Source organism: Pseudochaenichthys georgianus, chromosome 21, assembly GCF_902827115.2.
Source record: "Pseudochaenichthys georgianus chromosome 21, fPseGeo1.2, whole genome shotgun sequence".
NCBI lineage: Eukaryota > Metazoa > Chordata > Actinopteri > Perciformes > Channichthyidae > Pseudochaenichthys > Pseudochaenichthys georgianus.
Genome location: NC_047523.1, coordinates 26,158,752 through 26,179,667, shown reverse-complemented (window position 1 = coordinate 26,179,667; position 20,916 = coordinate 26,158,752). Strand labels below are relative to the sequence as shown.

The 20,916-nt window shown below is 43.2% G+C and overlaps 2 protein-coding genes across 3 annotated transcripts; one reads left to right on the top strand and one right to left on the bottom strand.

Annotated features, from left to right (window-relative positions):
• Positions 1–366: 366 nt before the first annotated feature.
• LOC117466210 (uncharacterized) lies at positions 367–5,418 on the top strand. Of its 2 annotated transcripts, none has more exons than XM_034109342.2 (6): positions 367–464; positions 1,002–1,322; positions 1,405–1,443; positions 1,531–1,677; positions 1,770–1,810; positions 2,196–5,418. In XM_034109342.2, exons 1-6 carry the CDS (start codon positions 371–373, stop codon positions 2,487–2,489), a joined length of 936 nt encoding a protein of 311 aa, XP_033965233.1. In that variant the 5' UTR covers positions 367–370; the 3' UTR covers positions 2,490–5,418. The 2 variants fall into 2 exon arrangements, with proteins under 2 accessions (XP_033965233.1, XP_033965232.1); XM_034109341.2 differs by having other exon boundaries at positions 367–470.
• A 51-nt stretch (positions 5,419–5,469) lies between these two features.
• LOC117466280 (OX-2 membrane glycoprotein) lies at positions 5,470–20,158 on the bottom strand. Its single transcript, XM_034109435.2, has 7 exons — positions 19,774–20,158; positions 19,178–19,290; positions 18,758–19,078; positions 17,406–17,735; positions 8,348–8,632; positions 7,700–7,801; positions 5,470–6,526 (listed from the first exon to the last, which is right to left on the bottom strand). Exons 2-7 carry the CDS (start codon positions 19,257–19,259, stop codon positions 6,519–6,521), a joined length of 1,128 nt encoding a protein of 375 aa, XP_033965326.1. The 5' UTR covers positions 19,260–19,290; positions 19,774–20,158; the 3' UTR covers positions 5,470–6,518.
• Positions 20,159–20,916: the final 758 nt, after the last annotated feature.

Below are 20,916 nucleotides of genomic sequence, written 5' to 3'. Positions count from 1 at the left end.
GGCTCTTGAGACACTTTAGGACTATGCAACAGAGTTGTTGAGATGATGAATATGTACACATTACAATAGTGATCCCCAGTCCCTTGATACAAAGTAACAAGCCAACTCAATGACCTTTAGAACTTGTGTTTCAGCTTTTGCATTAAGGAGGGCCTTACATCTGTGTGTTTCAGAATAGATAGCGAAGATAGGCACGCTATTTTCATGTGTGTACATCCTGACCTGTGTTGTCTCGTGTCGTGACATATTGAGACACACACATGCTTGGTGGTCTTTTCCATGTGTGGGCGGAAAGGAAGTGGTGAGCTTGTCGCAAGTGAAATAAGCCCAAGCTGTGGTAGCAGCAATGTAAGATAAACTGTGAGAAGTCATGGTTATGAACACATCAGGTAGAATGGATAGACTACCATACATCCATCTGCTGATATGTTGCTGTTTTACCTTTGTCTGCATCTCTGGAAAAGGTGAAGGTAAGCCTTAACACTCGTTATCTTGTGATCTGACATTCAATAGTTGGAAGAGTATAGATATATAATATAAATCAACTTACATAGGTACTTCACTAAGTACAATTTTGAAAATCGTGCCCTTTACATTTGATCCAACTTTATATTTCATGTACTTTACTTATTTGACATATGTAGTTACAAGTTAGTTTTACAGATCTAAATTAAACTAGAGAAAAGTTACTCTTTAGATTACAGCATTGTGTAAATTGTGTTTAGTTTATTATAGGATCCCCATAAACTGTCCCCTAAAGCACCTGCTAGTAAGTGAGGATTAACAAAGGTTAGAAAGGAGGAGGGCACAGACTTTTTGTTTTAAAAATATTCAAATATATGGTAGGACCAAAATAGAAGAAAATGTGGAAGCAGTGATGAATTTTAAGTAAAATAATTGTTATTGTTTTATCTCATGTTTTTACATGAGATAAAACAATCAAATACAAGACTAAAAATGAGTTTTGGATGATATCTGATATTTTTTGTATATTTTTTTAGACATCTCTTCATGTGCAGTGATGGTCCAAAGCGGCGCGACATATACAACTGTCCCACAACACAATGTGACGGTCAGCTGTCCCGGCAAACACTGTGGAGAACCAATCAGTGTCACCTGGTGTAAACTGGACACAGCAATCAAATGGGATCAGATTAAAAACAAAGAGAATATAAAAATAACACAGACTGACACTAAGGATGAACTCATCTCATATCTGACCTTTACACGGATTACCTCTCAGGACGACGGCCTGTACAGATGTTCTTTAAAAGGATACGAGTCTGAGCAGATCAGTCACAGCATCAACGTCTCAGTGTCAGGTAGGCAGTTTTGCTCAATTAGTGCCAAAATAGATGTATAATAATCAATAATAAATGTAATATAATTTATATTCATATACAGATTCAAACACGGACATACATGACTTTGACTATAGTGCAGGTAAGAACTTTGTATTATTTCTTAAGTTCTACAAATACTTTTGAATGGAAAAAGACTAAAACTACTGATCTGTTTATTCTTCTGTAGATGAGCTTCCAAGCTCTGCTGCTCCTGCTGTTGCCGATGCCGGTGAGGATGTGTCATGGCTGCCCTACTTCTACATCTGTGTTGGCATAGCTCTTCTGGTTTTCACACTGTTAGTGTTAACCATGCTGGATTCTTATGGCTGGAAACGTAATAACATTCCCAGTTTGAATTACAGTAAAACACATTTTCTAGATCTTTCTAAATAACCATGGAGCATTTGTTTTATGTCTTCTCTACAGGAATAATGACTTTCCACCACACAAAGGGAAAGGCATTGCAGGTAATACATGTGATGTAAACGAAATGACCTCTTGCACTTTAAAAGGTGCAGCTTATTTGAGACTATTGTTCTTGCAGGATTTCTGTTGCTCTGAATTGTTATCCTCATGGCACTTATTGTTAGTCGCTTTGCATAAAAATGTCAGCTAATTGTAATGTAATTAATCGTTTCTGGAAATACATTTACATGCATTCTTGCTGAAAGTTATATAAGAAGTTTGATAGCACTCTTGTCCGTGACGTTGTTATTGGACATCTTACTTTAACCAAATTTCCCAAAATGTCAAACAAATCCTTCAACCCAGATGGTCAAGAGTCAAAATGGTGTCAAGCATGAGCATTTTCCGGGCTTATCTAATCTTAAATCTGGTGTTTTGGTGTCATAGGAAAGGTCCAGTCAGATGTTGCCCAACCTCCCCAGTGCGAGTGCTCCTTCCATTTTTTATTTACGTGACATCAACTACTCTCCTGCGGAAAGACCACCATCACACCCCCACCCATCACACCCTCCCCTGAGGACCAATGGGGAGCAGCCTGCTGCGGCAAACACAGCGGCTGAAGGTCAAGTGTCAGACCACTCAATATATGCAGTCGTCAAACACAGGTCTCAGATACCTGCCGGAGAACAGGATGCTGTGACGAAAAAGAAGGCAGAGTATGCTGCCATCAATGTTGCCTGAACATTTTGGATTTGTCATAGCATGGCATGCAGAGGGAAACATGGATGGAACATTTTACAGTTATGCGTTGGTGTCATGGAACAGCAATCAACCTCATTGCAGAAGAGGTTAACAGAGGAGGCGTGTGGTCCCGCAGATGCACAGCACACTCACTCACACTCAGAGCACACTCACGTTAAATGAACAGCGTGAAACCACAGGCAGCATTGCTCTTTTTTTACACCCTCAGGTTTGTTCCAGGCAAGGCTGCTTTCTTGTCATTTTTCTTCAGATGTTTTCCCCTAAAGTCATTGTATTTCCGTGACTGAGAGGGCTTTTTCTACTCATTGACCCTTTGTTGGCCAACGCTTTGGTAGTTTGTATAAAAAAAGCCATAGTGGCAAAGATGTGTTATGAGCAGGAACACTACTGTGCATTATTTTTGTCTGATTTGGAATGAAGACCGACGTTTGGGATGTTTCTACATCTTAAAAACAAATTACAAAACAATCATTAGGTGATCTGTGACTGTGAAACCCTTTGTTTTTGAAAAGTCATGAATGTGGAGTCGTTTTTATCTACTTTTGAATTATTGAGGTGACTATGTATAAATGTTTGGCTAGATGATTATAATTGTTTTAATGTCTACCTGGGAGACTGAGAAGTAACATCTTGAGCAAATTCTCACACATTTTGCGTTCCCACACACAGCTTTCTGACTTGTTGTCTGCCTCCGCCGGAAACACTACCCGGCCCATTGACCTCAGCAGTGTGGCTTGGGTTAAATGAGCTCGAAGTCACAGAGAGGAAAGAAAGATATCTTCACATCATTTTTTTGTGGCAGGTGTCTCGCCTCTGCTTAACCACACATGGTTTAGATACTGAGATACTGAAGGTTTTAGTTTTAGCAGTGGTCTTATCATAATGGTGGTCACACATCCAGGAAGTTGAGTAACATGCATGACGGAGGTAAAATGGTAAAACCAATTTACCATCTGACAATGATATGTCAACATAGACCATGAGTTTTTGGTCCCCAACGTGTTTTAGCTTTTACCTTAGAAACAAATCAATATCTTTCAGAGAGCCATGGCCTTAGTGTGAGAAGTTTGACGAAAAGTGATTTTCCTCTCAGATTCCTTAATTGAAAGGATTTGAATTCAAAACAATATTTTCGGTCAAATAGCCTGTTCTTAATACAACCATCAGCACATTTCTAAATGATAAATTAAAGACATATTATGTATATGCTATAGGCCAAATAAACTTGTATGCCATTTTAAAATGGATTCTGAAGGTATTTGGCTGCTTCTAGCATAACTAAAGAAACAGCGCATGAAGGTTTGAAAGAATGACTTAACTCTCTGTTAAGTGTTTCAAATGTGATTATCACAAGGCTGGCTTGTCATGAATTAATTGTGAAGTATTCAGTTGTTTCTTCCATGATTTATCATTGTTGGTGGTGAAATCTTGCTCACATTTAGAGATGACTGGTAAGCAAAGTCATACACTTACATTTTGAATACCTGATTTGATTACAAACTGATCAATACATTTAAAAATAACCTTCTATTTGTTGACTCATAGGATAACCCTAACCCTGGTGGGGACAAATACAAGTTTTAAAAGATGACAGAATTAAGAGCAGAACCAGAAAAGCAGGCATGGCGCTGCTCAAGACCACAAATCACTGCCCATCATGCTGATAACACACACCGTGTCATATTGACAATCGGATAACTCAGTTTTCTTTAGAGGATGTCAAGTGGAGTTGATAGAACATATCTAGCAGAACTAATAAATACTGTATGTTATCCTAGAGCTTATGAATATAACAAAACATAACAGGCATGTGCCGCAGGCTCTGAGAGTGACTGTGTGTACAACATGTGTGTGTTTCTTTGGCTCTGTGAGGTCCACCATAATCCGTCTGGCTTGAGATGAAAAAAACCTCCAAAAATGAGCATCTGGCAGCAAGGTTTGGCACAATGGAAAGGAATTTCATGTTTTTCTGAGAGGTACAAAACTAAGCTGAAAAAGCTGAAAGCATGGCAAGATTTTAAATTGATAAAGACTCAGAAACATAAACATTTTCATATATATTTATTATTCTATTTGTTGCATTTATTACATAAACCGGTCATAACGCATCGCTTCATATTCATTTCTTATTCTATTTGTGACTGTAGCTGCAGATAGATACCATGCTGCATTGATTTGCTTTTTAATACATTTTCTTAAACCACATTTCAGAATTATGTTAATGTAAACTCTGAGCTATGCATATAAAGAAGGCTGTCTAAACTTTGATTCAGGAGGAATGAATGTTCTATGCGCGATTAAAGCAATATGTTAGAAATCTCAAACATCCTCCATGTCCTTCTGTTCATACCTTCATTTTCTCTGATAAACAAGATACTTTCAAATTTTAACTATAGGTTATACGTATTTGAGATGTCTGCCTTTAATCGACAGAGCAACCATAGAGAGGAAGGTACTGGGATGGGGGGGGGGGGGGGGGTAAGGGGATAGTAGCAAAGGTAAGACCCTGGTATTTGAGTCACACGCAAAACCAGGTGAGCTACAGTACTATACCGAGGGGTCCAAAGCTTACATTTCTTCATATCCCTGTACACATGCAAACATGATATATCCGAAAAGCGTCATAACATTATATTTGAGGCATTAAGACCTCGAAGCTCAGCCGCTACCCAACCTGTAAACTCATCATAACATCTTCACAGACACAAACTGTCCTGAATCTAAGATGTAGACATGCATTCCTGTCAGGGGCACCAACAAGGTTTCAGTGTTACTCCCCAGGGGAATTGATTCAAGATATCTGACCGTGGAATTTAACCTCAAACTCAAACACACACACACACACACACACACACACACACACACACACACACACACACACACACACACACACACACACACACACACACACACACACACACACACACACACACACACACACACACACACACACACACACACACACACACACACACACACACACACACACACACACACACACACACACACACACACACACACACACACACACACACACAAGGTATGAAGCCAATGCTGACCAAATGAAGATCCCACCCAGCTTTAACAATACACAGAAGTGAAGGAGATCATCGGCGGAGGTACAGGAAGTAAAACCTTAATGATTAGCTCATCATTTCAATTAGCTATGTTATTAACTGTAAAGGATAAGGCTGGTAATATTCTGTATCTTTCCTAGTATCCAATGTAACAGGAGCCAACCTCTACAATACTGGTTTGGTTGGGAACTAACTAAGATGTTATCCTTAAAAAATAAGGCATTTTAAAATGAATAGCTGGTCACTGTAGTTTTAAGTAAATGTTGCTTATAAATAGTGAGTATCCAGCCGGAAATAAACACACAACACAACAAATGACAGTGTTCTGGTCACTGGTACAACTTGTTGCTCAGTATTTTTGTTTTAATAGTTTTTAGGCAACAATGCAGGGGTATGATATTTCAGACTTTTAGTAGTAGAATCAATTCATTGTTGGTTTTAGTCTTATTGTTGAATAAGAAAAAATAGAACAATACCAACCATATCTTTTCAGGACTACGTAAAAGAAAGAGAAAAATAGAGGAAAGTATTTTAGGGACATGCAATGTTTTGTTTGCTGTGCAATGTGCAGAGTGTGGTCATGGACTCAATCAATTACAGAGCCAGAGAGAAAAAGTTATCTGCTTAGCATTTTCTCATTGACTTCATGTGAGGACAGCCTGGAGATTATATAAGAGTCAGATGCGGAAGAGCAGAGATGAATGTCGTTGTACAGTTGGCGTTCATGAATAGGATTGTATATAACATCCTATAAAGGTGTGTCAGGACATCTTTCCTTCGTACCTAGATAATGACGATGATGATGATGATGATGATGATGATGATGATGATGATGATGATGATGATGAAGAAGATGCAGGGAAACTTTTCTGCAAGGTCGGCTCTGAAAAACACTGCCTTTTCTTTTCAGCCACTGGTCTCATCTTGTAGATTAATCGGCTGAAAAGCAGAAGTACAGAGAGACACAAAATATAAAAATGATGTAAAGAATGTCAATCTTTTCCTATATTAAATGTTCTAGGTAGGAGAATACGATTTAAAGCTACCCTATAATACTGTTTTTCATAAATATATCATAGGTCTCAGATATATACAAAACATGTCTCTGAAATGTTTGGCTCGAAATACCAAACAGATCATTGTAGCACTGTTTCAGCCCTGTTTCCAAAGTGCTGATTCTGTGTCTGTTACTTTAGATGAAAATAAGGAGCCACTCCCCACACCCCTATGAGAGATATTTGGTTAAAAAGAACACAATAGTGCTCTAGAAGGAGATTCAGGTGATAAGGTGGGGGTTACCTTGGTTGGTTTTTGGCTAATGGTTACACAAGCCAAATAATCGTTATGACATCATAAAGTGGCAACAATCTGATCAAAGACAGGTTTTTATATAACTGGATCAGGACAAAAAGTGAGGGAATCTTTTTTTCTGAAACTTTCAGAATCTCTCTAAACAGAGGAAACACATGTGTATGTACAAAATACATGAAAAAGTGGATTTTGCATAATAGGGGACCTTTAAACTCTGACTTAGTGTAGCTATGACATTGCAGGCTAGTGAGGAAGACCATAAAAGCAAACGCTATCTCTCATAAGCCCTTGATGATCATGGCTCAACAGAACTGGTTCATGAGAGAGGAAGTAAATGTCCTTTGACTTTGTTGAAATCGTGAAAGTCTCAATTTCAAGATAGGGATTTGTCTAAAGTACATCTCGGAAACATGCTTCACTTTTTCAGAAAGATAGATGTGAAACAAAGGCGAGCCAGTCGTTGTTGCAGCGGCACATCCCAAAGGGCCGATGTTCCTTTTCATTGTTTCTGTAGACACCTGGACAGTTTGCCAAAACCCACAATAGGGAGGAAGCTCAACATATATATATTATGGACTTTAAATGACCTGAGGAAAGAATGGTGGTTGTGTGAAAAGATCTGTACGAATTATACCAAACAATCCAGTAGAGTTTCTCCCCACTGTCTTCTGCACATATACTGTATAAATGAACTGGTGTTTAAGCATCAGATGTATAGGAGTATGACTCTTGGCAATATATTTGGTTTACCATTCATTCTTGATATAATGTAAACCCTGATATTACCAAACATGATCTTACCTTCTTTGCGTAAGAAACACTTCCAAAGGCAGAAGCAGAGGGACATGACCAACAGGGCAGCCACCGTAGTGACGGAGATCAGGATAGTGAGAGCCGTCCCAACTACGAGGGAGAAAAACAAAGAACTGATCAGCAGCTTTATTATCTTCCATATCTATATAATCTATAATCTCTAATTTCTGATTTCAGATTTAAAGTCATGATGCGTCTTACAGTATGTGTGTGTGTTTGTGTACTATAAGGCTAGACTGGACAATGCCTCCCTTTTATGGCCCATCACTGATTATATTTGAGATTCAAACTGTTTGCAACTAATTCCTCTAATGTGTGAACTCCTGACCAAGGTCAATTTAGGGTTATCAGCTAACTAAAGCAAAGCGACTTACACATGACACTTATGAGCACATTTAACTTTGGCCCAATCATTAGCTGCATTAAAACTAATAAAGATGTTTGTTGTAGTTTCCCTTTAGAGTCTCAGCTTTATTTTGTTGTAGTTTCCCTTTAGAGTCTCGGCTTTATCATTTGCTAGGAAGAAAATCTGAGGTGATGCTATCTAGTACTTTTGGAATATTTTTTAAAAAAAGACACAATGCTATCAAACAATTAGAGGTTCTCATTGAAGCGGAGTCTAACACACAAACTCACTTTTAGTGTTCATGGATACAGCAATCGGGGACTCAAGCCCTTTGTGGTGCACCAAGCATTTGATGGACACGTCTTTCAGCAGCCCTGATTGGACGGTCAGCGTACTGATGACCAGAGTGGTCCCGTCGCTCTGTGGGATCTGTGTTGTCAACGGGGGGCCCATGGTGCGGTTATCCCTCTCCACGTTCCACACTATCTCTGCCGGGGGCCGCGACACTGAGGTGCAGTTGGCTGCGATCACACCTGGAGACGTGGTCTTGTAGCTCACCTGAGGTTTGGGCAGCACTGAGAGAAAAAGAAAGAAAAAACACACATTTACAAACAAGCTCATACAGTGCAAGATGTACACATAATGAGTTCACTGGAATGCACAGGGAGTTAATGTTGTATTGCTCCTTCCTTCATCTTAAGATAAGATAAGAAGTACTTTATTGATCTCAATTTGGGAAATATTTGCGTTGCAGCAGCATAAAAAAAAGACAATGTACATAAGAGAAATTAAAAGACTAGAAATAAACAATCCAAAATATTTCTCAAATAGAAATAAAATAGCATTACAAAAGTAAAAGATATACATAGGGAAATACAAATTTACAGTAACAAAATATGAAGCAGGATATACATTCATTTAGCAATATTAAATTGAACATAAATGTACTGTATCTTTTGTGCTGTGTGTGAAATACAGCACACTAGAGGACTGGAATATTTAACATGTTATTTTCATCCAGAAACAGGCCAGGACTCAGATTATGTCTTTCATTTGCTGAGATCTACATATAAAAATCTTTGGATCAGGTGAGTGTCTGAATTCCTGCAATCTTACTATCCATAAGTCAATCGCTGGCTGTTTTCAATTCTCTGCTCTCGGGGCTGAGCAAGGAATGTGATTTACTGGAAAAGAGAATATTTTTGTTGGCATGACCATGTTCAGCCACAGATATTAAGCCCTCATAGTTTCAGCGCCTTCTCTGAGTTCTAGGTGCTGAACTTCACCCACAATGTGTCTGGATTGTATCAGATTTCAGGGTGGGTTAAACTACACCAGTAAAATCCTTAAAACAATCCAAACCATAATAACCTGTGAACTATTGTAGCACAACGCAGGCATGAGATTGAGTTTAGCCCAACAATTAAATTCAACAGTTTTTTCTTACAGTGTTTCTCACCATATTGTGATCCGAATGCTTCAGATTCAGAGTTCTCATTCATAACACTCCGTTCGATGTCTCACTATGGGATGCGCCTCAACGCGTATGCAAACAGAAGCATCAATCTCATTACGCCAATCCTGATTGGCTGGTGATCTTGACGTCTACGTCAGGGAATCCACCCCCTATAAGTAGCTTGCGCTACGACGCAGCGTCATTAAAACACCTCTTCTCGCTTCAGAGCACATCTCGAATATCAGTAGCCGGTAGGGGTGTAACGGTTCACAAACATTTCGGTTCGGTACGTACCTCGGTTTTTTGGTCACGGTTCGGTTCGGTACGTTTTCGGTACAGCAGAATTTTTTTTCACAAAACAAAACATATATATATATATTTTTTTATTATTATTAAACTGTGAATAATGTATTCACTCAAATAAATACAAAATATAATAAAATACAAGTACTGTACAAGTACTCACAAAACATAAACTATTAGTTTTGGGTTTTTAATTATTATTAAACTGTGAATATTCACTCAAATAAATACAAAATATAATCAAATGAACATTAAGGTGCAGCATTTCGATGAACTGAAATAATCTGTATCTGAACTGTACTGTACTAGTACCTAAGCAGCCAGCTTGACATTAGGACTTGCTTGTCATTGTATTTTCATGTTGTTTAAAGAAAGATGAACTTGTCTACATGGCTGCTGAAAGGGCAGATCTGCTGGCACTAGCAATGTCTCCTGCTGTGGAGAAAACCCTCTCGCTAGGGACAGAGGTAGCAGATACAGCCAGGTAGCGCTTTGCTAACATGGCAACATAAGGATATTTGGCGTTTGTAATAGCTTTGGCTCAGTCTGAAGTTTTTTCGAGTGGTGGAGGCTAAATGCTAGCGGGAGTTGGGTTTGCACTTCAGTATTTTTTCTTTTGGTACCGGTTATATTCACGTTCGGGTGATGCCTTTTCAAGAGTGTGCAAGTTTGATGTATTGCCAGCCGCGTAACCAATTTTAGTTGAACAATGCCGACAAACAGCTTTGGTCCACCTGTCTTTGTCCGTCATCCTTGTACGTAACTGCGAAACCAAAATGTTCCCAAACCGGAGACTTCAATGATGCTGGAGGATTTTCGAGCTCAACTTTATCTGCGTTCGCCATTCATTTTCGACAGTTCCTCAAATTACCGACTAAATTTGAACGCATCCCTCTGACCAGCTCTCATAGCATGCCCTCTCATCCAATTAAATGACTTGCTCGCTCTATGACGGGATGAGCCCAATGGGAGCAAATTACTCTGAATGTTGCGACGCAGCACCTCAGATTACTTCCAAGAAGTTGTTCACGTTCTCAATTTTTTACGTTTAACGTTATATTCGTTTGGTACACACGTGTACCGAACCGAAGGGCCCGTACCGAATAATTTCGGTATGGGTACGTGTACCGTTACACCCCTAGTAGCCGGGCTAGCTTAACGGTCCACAGACTGAACCCAAGCTAACATTCGGTCGACGGGCGCTTGCCGGTTACTTTTTTGCTTTGCAAAAGAATTGAACAAATATTAACACACCAGTTAATATTGTAATCTGCCCCGCCGTTTTCTCTTTCGAATTAACGGTAAGGTTTGATTTTTTTCTTCAACAGCTAGTTTATCCCTCCTTGCCGACACCACGGCGAGCGGGGACGGACTCTTCTCTCCCTCACACCAGAGGAGACGGAGATAAGAAAGATATTAACACACCAGTTAATATTTTTTAAAGAACAATCTACCCCGTCGTTTTTTCCTTTCAGAATAACGATAAGGTTGGATTTTTTTCGGTAACATACCTGTTACTAGCTTGTCCCTCCGCGCCGACACCCCGGCAAACGAGGATGGACCCTTCTCTCCCTCACACCAGAGGCTCGCAGGCTCGGCTCTGCAGATGCGGGTTTAGGATCTCGGGCACGGACTAACACCAGGTCTGCTCGTCCTGCCTTGGGCTGGAACACGCCCAGGAAGCTATCGATACCCCCAGTTCGTGCGGGCATTGTGCCCGCTTCACCATCAAGTGCCCCCGCCGACGGCTAGCGCGTCAAGCTAGCCGTCGGGACGGGACCCCTTCATGTCCGTTGATTCGCCGGCCGGCAATCGGGACATGGTGGCGACCGCCGCAGAGATTGAGCCCCGCGCTGTGTCAGGCTGGGGCTCAACAACGGCGGTAGCTGCGGAATCGGAGCCCCGCGCCGTGTCAGACTAGGGCCCGGTGGCGGCAAGAGCCGCGAGAGCGGAGCCCAGCGCTGTGTCAAGCTGGGGCTCCCAACTGGACCTCACCGTGGTTCCACCCGCGGAGGATGTCCTACAGCTGGATTATATGGAGGAGGATGAAGAGGATGCCTCTGAGTTCCTCTTATCCGACTCGGATGAGCACGAAGATGACATCTTCGTTTCATCTGCCCAGGCTGCCAAGCCGGAGGCGATGTCCGCTCCCCCGGGCGAAAGCACACCAGCTTCGCCCTGCCTCAGTATGGACTTGCAGGCCGTGTGCCAACGCGCTGTGTTTAGGCTGGACATCCCCTGGCCTGAAGTGTGAGAAGTGAGATCTGGAGTGTGACCTCCAGATCTCGCTATGAGGGGAAGAACTTGCCCCAAGCAGCGAGGATGAGGAAGCAGCTTCTCCCAGTCTTTCCAGAGATGCTGAATGAGGTGTCGGTCTCGTGGAGAGACCGCCCTTTCAGCAACAAGGCCCCAATCCAGGGTGCCTCCTCTTTGGACTGTGTCGGCATGGAGAAGCTCGGCCTGCTCCGCATGCCGCCCATGGAGCCGCTGGTGGCAGCCCACCTCCAACCGCGGCTGGCTTCGGCACCGAGCAGGAACCCCACGCTAGCGGCAAAGGTTGACCGCTTCCAGTCAGCAATGACCGAACGAGCCTATAAAGCCGCAGCTTTGTCAACCAGGGCGCTCAACGTCTCCTCGCTGCTGACCACCTACCAGGCGGAGCTCTGCGAGGACATGACGATCAAACCTGAGCCTGCCGTGTGGGACGAAATCGCAGCGATCACGGACATTTGCCTCCGTGTGCAGCGCTGTGCAGTCCAAGCCACGGGCAAAGCACTGGGGATAATGGTGGTACAGGAGAGAGCCAGGTGGCTTACCCTGACGAACCTTCCAGACCGGGAAAAAGAGGACGTCTTGGACATGCCTATTGTTCCCGGGGGCATATTTGGCTCCGCTCTAGCTTCGATGCAGCAGCGGTGTGAATCCAAAAAGAAGGAGGATGAGGCTCTCCAGCTTTGTCTTCCCCGAAGGGTCCAGCCGCCGCCTTCAACGGCCCCGTGGCAGTCCTTCGCTCAGGCTGCCTCACGTCCTGCCCGTTTCAAGATCTCGAAACGGCAGAGGCCACAGCCCGCCCCGGGTCTCCAGCCCAGACACGAGGCGAGGACGAGCTGGCCAAGAAAGTCTCCGGTTCCGGCAGCAGCCGCTCAGGCACAGCCGGCCCAGACTTTCAGCCACCAGACGAGGAAGAAGAAGAAGGCGGCCTGACAGCCTCCTCTCCTCTCCTCGAAAAAGAAGCTGGAAGTTCCCTGTTCTCCAGCTCCAGAACACGTTCCAGTGTTAGATGCTCATGTGTTTCCGGGGTGCAACCATGCCCCCATCTTGGGGAGTGATGTCAGAACGTGATCCTCAAGTTCGCGCCATGAGGGAAATGGACTTAACATCAACGACAGCAAGCTCCGCTGCTCGTTTAAGTCACACAAACACATGTCATCACTATTGTCTTTTAATAAATAATTATCCACTGTCGTTTCCAAGCTTAAAGCCAAGGGCGCAGTCAATAAAAATGAAAAGAAAGACAATAAAACGAAGAAACAGTCTGACGTCTACCCCCCTTCTAAGAGTGGCTGCTACCTGTCTCAGAAGGCGGACGATGGACGGGGCTGTGAAGGCATCACCGCCACGCGCATGCGCAGTGTCAGCCGGGGTTGTCAACCTGGGGTACCACCGTGTTCAGACACTAGAGGGCCCCATAACACAACAAATAAAGACACAGAGGGTAGACGACAGGGATGTGACATCTCCACTCGCTTTGAGAAGCGAAAAGTGGAGGATGCTCACAGATTCTGCTTGGGTTTTCAAGACAATAACACGACAATAAGACTCCAATTCGCTGTCACCCCCCCTCACTTTTCGGGCATTCTGCATTCGCAAGCCCGGGGAGTGTCGGCCCATATTCTAGAGCAAGAGATCCTCTTCGCGACTAGACAAGAAGGCTATATCTATAATACCCTCCGAACAGAGTCAGAGCGGCTTTTATTCCAAGTATTTCCTCGTTCCCAAACGGGGAGGGAACGGGATTCGGCCTATACTAGATTTGAGAGCTCTGAACAAATATCTCAAAAGATACAAATTCAGAATGCTCACTCACACATCTCTGTTGCGTCTCGTGCGCCAAAACGATGCGTATTTCCACATCCCAGTATATTATCCACACAGGAAATATCTGAGGTTCGCCTTTCAGGGGATCTGTTACGAGTACAGAGTACTTCCATTCGGTCTGTCTCTCAGCCCACGAGTGTTTGTACGGTGTACGGAAGCCGCGATAGCACCATTAAGACAACAGGGTATTCGCCTGGCAACTTATCTGGACGATTGGCTCCTTCTCGCACAGTCGGAGCAAGAGGCTATTACGCAGACGAATGTCCTCGTAAAACACCTGCTCGACTTGGGTTTCGTAATAAACACAGAAAAGAGCATGTAGTCCCCAGCCCAGACTGTAGTCTTCCTGGGCCTACGCCTGAATTCGGTGGCCTTTACAGCCCGCCTGTCAGCAGAGAGAGTGAAAGCCTTCAGGGCTTGCCTCGCTCATTTCCAGCCACGCAAATATGTTCTCTTCAGATCATGTCTGCGGTTACTGGGGCTCATGGCGTCAGCCATCCTGGTGGTACGACTGGGACGCTTACACATGAGGGAGTTTCAGCGCTGGGTAGCTGTCCTCAGACTGGACCCCGTGCGTCATGGCGTGCGGAGAGTGATGGTCACTATGAAATGCATAATGGCACTGCGCCACTGGCTGCACCCAACTTTTCTAGTACGGGGCGTGCCTATGGGTGCTGTCCTATCGCGGAAGGTGGTCACCACAGACGCATGTCTGACGGGCTGGGGGGGTATATACGAAGGTCGACCTGTGAGGGGTCTCTGGAGCAGAGACCTCCAACGGTCACACATAAATTATCTGGAGATTTTAGCGGTGTTCCTCACCCTGAAACGCTTTCTGCCTTTTCTCAGAGGACATCATGTCCTCGTGAGGACAGACAACACGACCACAATATCGTATATAAACCGCCAAGGGGGTTTGCGTTCTCTCCAGTTACACATGCTGGCACGCAAACTGATCTTATGGAGCTGCGGACGTCTCCTCTCTCTGAGAGCGACGCACGTACCAGGAGTGATGAACCTCGGGGCGGATCTGCTGTCCAGAGGTGCACCACTATATGCAGACTGGACTCTACATCCAATAATTGTGAGCCAGCTGTGGGTGCGTTACGGCCGGGCCGTGGTGGATCTGTTCGCATCAAAAGAAAACGCTCAATGTCAGCTGTTCTTTTCAATGCGCGATTTAAACGCACCTTTAGGCGTGGACGCGCTCGTGCACGTTTGGCCTCCGGTCCTTCTGTACGCGTTCCCACCCCTGGCTCTGATACCCCCAACTCTGGCCAGAGTGAGAGAGCAACGCCACACACTGATCCTAATAGCTCCACACTGGCCTGCAATGTACTGGCTGGCGGAGATATATCAGCTGCTATGCGGGCAGCCGTACGCAGGGACATACTGTCTCAGGCAGGGGGGCGATTTTTCACCCACACCCAGAGCGCTTGGCACTATGGGCCTGGCCCGTGAGTGGTATAACCTGAATACAGTGGGACTCCCTCAGAAGGTGATACACACTATTCAGAGTGCAAGAGCTTCCTCCACCAGGTCCCTCTATGACTGTAAGTGGAGGGTGTTTGAGGAGTGGTGCCTTAAAAAAGGGCACATCTCTTTTCAATGTCCTGTCGGGGTGATTCTATCATTTCTACAGGACCCGATTGATAAACACAGAGCTTTCTCTACGATCAAAGTGTACCTGGCTGCTATTGCTGCATGCCATGTGGGCTTTGAGGGAAAGACGGCTAGTCAACATCCCTTGGTCTGCCGTTTTATGAAAGGGGCTCGCAGGCTCCTCCCTGTTTCCAGGTCACTGGTGCCCTTATGGGACTTGGCAGTGGTTTTAGATGGGCTCACTCGACCTCCATTTGAACCCCTGGAAGGAGCTGACATGAAACACCTGTCACTGAAGACAGTGCTGTTACTGGCTCTGGCGTCTGCCAAGCGAGTCAGTGACCACTGATATGTAATGTTATAATTTCATCCCATGTAAAATGTAACCCACTTATTTATGGCGTGACAACTTTCACATCTGCAGAGGAATAGCATTATGCAATTTAGAGTTACTCGAATGTGTATTGCTCCTGTGATTTATGTTTTTTTTAAAAAGTTAAACCTTGTACTACTTTTTTTTAAAATGAAGTGACGTTTCGCTACTAACAAAAATAACATTTTAAAGATACATATTTGATTTGAATGATTCCCTGAATGATAATGTGCATTTGTGTCTTTTAGCTATCACTCTTTGTGGACAGTGTGTGGGAGGGTGGGAATTTCAATCAGGAGGAGGCATCTCATCATCTGGGCTGGTATAAGGGTGGAAGACTGTTGGCAGCAGTATACAGCAACATAAATGCTAATCACGCTTCTCAATTCTCTACTAAAAACACCTACTGTACTGTACAGTTCAAGGTACAGTTCAATTTCAAACAAAAGCACATCTGTTTGTTGAGATAACTGAGAGAACGCGAGGGGGAGAGAATGAGAAACGAGAGACAAAGCACACAGGGAACCACTGTGTGCCACAAACACTGACACAGTCATGCATCAGGACCTCAGTCCCTGCCTCCATCATTCTTTCGAATAGTCCTTTCTTCACATCGACACACTGTTCTGTGTTTGTGTGTTTAATATGTGCCGACAGCTTAGCTTTACTTTTTCACTAAAACATTCAACAGCTACAATAGAGAAGAAAACAACATTCCTGTCTAAATCCCAGGGGTAACCGTCTTCACGCAACCTTCACGGTACACAAAGTCAAAGTGAGTCTCCTTGCACTTGCCCACATTTGTTCGTCCCCTCCGCTTTCCCTAAGATATTGTCTTCCCACCTCCTATACCTACTGAAGGATATATTCAATCACAACTAAAGCTCTGCAACAAATTGGCATCGGAACTAAGCTTACCTCTTAATTATTTTTGAGGCGTTAACCCAAAAAGGACACTATTGTGACAAAGAGAGAGAGTAAAAGGTGGATGACTCCGGTAATAACAATAGCAAAATATGTCAATTTGATGGATTACCATGAAATTTGGTTCGTAATTTGGAACAGCCATTCAGTAACACTTGCTATAACTCCATTATACTGAACTAAGCTAACCATCTAATGGTATCAGGCACATAATGTAGTGTTATCAATCCTGTTATTTAACACTGTCTAAGAAAGCTAAAAATAATATTTCCAAAAATGTCAAACTATTCTTTTAATAAGTCATTTTTGGACACAACAAAGACTGTGAATGTTTAACATTGGAGTTGTGGAAGGGTTTACTCCACCGCCAGTATGAAGTCAAGAAAATACACCTTTGTTACCTGCTTGGGAATGTAAGTATTGTTGTAATTACTAAATATCCTTATTTCTATATTGAATGCTAAAACAGTACACTATGTCGCACGTAACCTGCTCTTCCCAGGTTAAGCTCAAGTGTTCCTCACTCATTCTGTTTCTGTTTTCCACACAATAATAATCAGCCATTATGACAGGCTGTGAAAAAGAAGGTTACCATAGGTGGCGAGACAAACTGTGGAGGTCTTCGGCCCATCGGGGTGTGTGTTGAACAGGCAGGTGTAGCAGCCTTCATCCTGGATGGTGACCGGCTGGATGGTGAGCTGACTGTCGGACAGGGAGGCGCTCAGCCACACTCTCCCCTGGAACAGAGGCTCTATCATGGGGTCACTGCGCTTTGCAAAGGAGGCGACCTCTGTGGCTTCTCCTTGTGCAGAGGTGTGTCTCCATATTATCTGCACCACCTTTTCAGGCAATCCATAGGAGCACGAGAGAGAGGCCTTCTTGCCACTCACTGCTGTTTTGTTGCCTTCAGCAGAAATATGCGCTGGGAAGAAACAGATTGAGGAGAAAAGATAAGAAAGGAACAGGAAAACAGAGGGGGAAAAAACTTGATAATAGTATTATTCCAAAATATGAGGATCAGAAACAAAAACGACTGGAATCTGGAGCAGCTGGTTCTGCTTATAAAAATGACCCCCCCCCTCCCACAGCTCCAAAGCTCTTTATTAACATGACTGGCTGAGCCTCAACGCGCTCATCAACATGTGTTCAGGGGTTCAGGGAGGTAAGGCACTCAGAATCCCCACAGAAGATTGATATTGAGTTTGTAGGGAGGAGCTGTCTCTGGAGTCTACTCGAGGATTGTTTTTGATTAATTTTAAAGGGTGGGTGCAAAGGGCAGGCTTCCAAAATCAGTTATGCCAAGTCAAAATATTTTGCAATCACGAGAAATAAAAACACCTTTTCATAAATTAAAACAATAGATTCAACTGTAAAAGCTAACAGGGGTAAAGATAAGTTATCATTTACATGTGCTACTTATTTTAAACACCCTAACAAATCTCTTCATTTCAAACACAAAAATAGATCAATATGAAAGATACTGATGCAGTACCAAATACCTGAGTCAGGTGTTATTCTGGATATCTGAGCTCCTCAGTTTGCTTGTAAGGGTGAGATCTATCTTAAATCTGTCTCATTTCTGGGTATGGCCATGAGCATTAATCAACCTGGCCTTAACGTGAACTCTCATCGGCTCATGACCCTTGAAAGAGCAGAGTCACATTCTGGCTTGTATCGTAGACTACAATTCCCTCATGTTTCAACTAAATCTCTCCTGTCAGGGTTGAATATGTCAGAGACCCACAACTTGTTGGTGTTGCTTTATCTAGCTCTCTAACAGGCCAGCATGTCTATGTTTCAAGCATTTTATCACAATGCATGAAGCTCTACACCTACCAGAGTGACCTTTTGGGGTTAGAGATATGTTAAACTATTACATATTCCAGCTCTTATATGCAGGAACCCACATTCTAGTTCATAAAATGAAGCAATCGTATTGCTCACCGGTCACAGTGAGGCACGTCTGGCCCTGTTTTGAACCAGAAGGATGCATGTCGAAGATGCAGGTGTAGCAGCCTTCGTCACGAAAGCCCACCCTTCGGATGATGATAGCCGAGGTGTCTTTCGGAGAGACGGCCAGCTCCACATACTGCTGTCCACTCACACTGTCTTTGTCACCAGGCTGGTAGCTCAGAAGGGTCTGGTTCTGGCCATCCAGCCAACGCACCTGCCTTAGAGTCTCTCCTCGGTCCCTCACAACGCTGCAAGTGAGAGTGAAGGGCTTCTCCACTGGAGCTTCCAGGCGCTCAGGTGCTGTTACCCGGCCTGGAACATCATGTTATGTAACATTTAAAACATTATAACTCGGTGTGACTTGTTGATTTGAGATTTCCATGTTTTATAGCATTAACATTTAGCACTCACCCTGTAATCTTCCCACCATCAGTAAGTACAAACACACCTGCAGACCCTTCCTACAGGAGGCCTGGATCATCATCTTCTTCATCGCTCATTTATTGGGAGGAAGAAGAGTGGAACTGAGATGTGGAGAAATAAAACCAGCCCGATATGAAGTCAACTTCTCATTTAATTTACACATCTGGTGATCCAACAGACTGACTTTTACGTTTTTCCAACTCTGACGAGCCAATTCAGCTCATGTGTTCAAGATGCTGTCAATACATTGAATCGTCTAAAAAACGAATCAATTTGTTGCAATAAAACAAAAATCCTCGAGTGTAATAGAAGGATTTTTCTTTACAGAAAAAAAGTTAGCAATACTGTGTGAACGTTTTCAAACTTTTCAAAGGGGAACGTATTATTTTCTGCCACATTACCAACTGGCATCTAAGTAAAAAACGCAACGATTTCATTAACCAGTACATTTACATATAAAGGTGGCCCATAGGCTACAGCATTTATTTAGAAATTCTACAGTTGTATTTCATACAATCATGCAAAGTACGTAAACAGCATATTTTGCACATCATTTCTATTATACAGGAGACAGATATACTCACCTTCAGGCTACTTGTTCTAATGCAGAAGGTAAAAGCCAGCAGTCGAAACCCTCTGCAACATCTCGCCCGTCCTTATGACCCAGCAGTCTTTTCAAACATCACTCCAGTCCAGACCGAGAGAGAATCTATTTTTACTCCACCGTGTGTTTTCTATTCTGTGCACCAGCAGCACAATGAAGACCAGCCGGCGGCAGCTCCAAACTTTAGTTTAGCACGGAGCGAGGGGGGAGAGGGAGTCTCAGAGCAGAGGAGAAACACACAGTGACTGATATAAAACGTCAGTCAGTGTGTCAGTTACAGAAGAGAAGCAGCATCACACTACTTCAGAGTCATGCATTTACCCAATTTACATTTCAAAATGTTGTCTTTAAATGAAAAAACTGTCAAATTGTATTACAGTGTTAAAAGGTTATAGCATGCATTATAGAGCTTGCTGTAAACATTGTTGGAAAATGTTTGCCTATTCCACCAATTGTTTACTTTACAGTGTGCCTTTTACAATAAAAGTATTGTTCATTCACAAGTATACAATGTATTATTGTATTAATATACACAATAGTTTGAGCACATTTCTGTGTTTCTGTGCAGATACAGATTTAGTAGTGCTTTTTTCAGTAGCCTACCTATAATTATGTCTTCAGATAAAAACATGAACGCGATTTCTCACAGAGGCCTACTGAGTCTGATGATCATGTTCTGCTGAGAGTCTGCAGAGCCAGATTCACCGTGCTGCGTCAGGTGCTGCTTTCTCATACCTCATGAAAGTCTGCAGAGCTAGATTCCCTGTGCTGCGTTCAGGTGCTGCAGGTTTCATCACGCCTCAGCTCAGACATTTGGCCCTGCAATCCCCCACCTGAGCCCGGGTGAAGCCACACATGAATATAAAGCCTGTTAACCCGAACATATGTAGACCTTTAGACCTATAGAAAATATACCTGTAGACAAAAATACATGCAGTCCTACAGACTTGAAGACATGCAGACCTGCAGATAATTATTAATATTATGTAGTAGTAGTAGTAGTAGTAGTAGTAGTAGTAGTAGTAGTAGTAGTAGTAGTAGACAAAGTGGTGGTGAAATGGAGCAGTTTGCTGTTTTGTCGCCTTCTGCAGGTATGTATGGAAATTACAAACAAAAAAATCGT

What these genes read in the sequence shown, in the direction of transcription:
- LOC117466210 (XM_034109341.2), top strand. Translation starts at nt 371, where the DNA reads ATGGTTATGAACACATCAGGTAGAATGGATAGACTACCATACATCCAT. An exon ending in CATCTCTGGAAAAGGTGAAG is followed by an intron (nt 471 to 1,001) that starts GTAAGCCTTAAC and finishes ATATTTTTTTAG; the next exon opens with ACATCTCTTCATGTGCAGTG. An exon ending in GGATTCTTATGGCTGGAAAC is followed by an intron (nt 1,678 to 1,769) that starts GTAATAACATTC and finishes TCTTCTCTACAG; the next exon opens with GAATAATGACTTTCCACCAC.
- LOC117466280 (XM_034109435.2), bottom strand. Translation starts at nt 19,259, where the DNA reads ATGAAGAAGATGATGATCCAGGCCTCCTGTAGGAAGGGTCTGCAGGTG. An exon ending in GATGGTGGGAAGATTACAGG is followed by an intron (nt 19,079 to 19,177) that starts GTGAGTGCTAAA and finishes ATGATGTTCCAG; the next exon opens with GCCGGGTAACAGCACCTGAG. An exon ending in AGTTTGTCTCGCCACCTATG is followed by an intron (nt 8,633 to 17,405) that starts GTAACCTTCTTT and finishes TTTTTCTCTCAG; the next exon opens with TGCTGCCCAAACCTCAGGTG.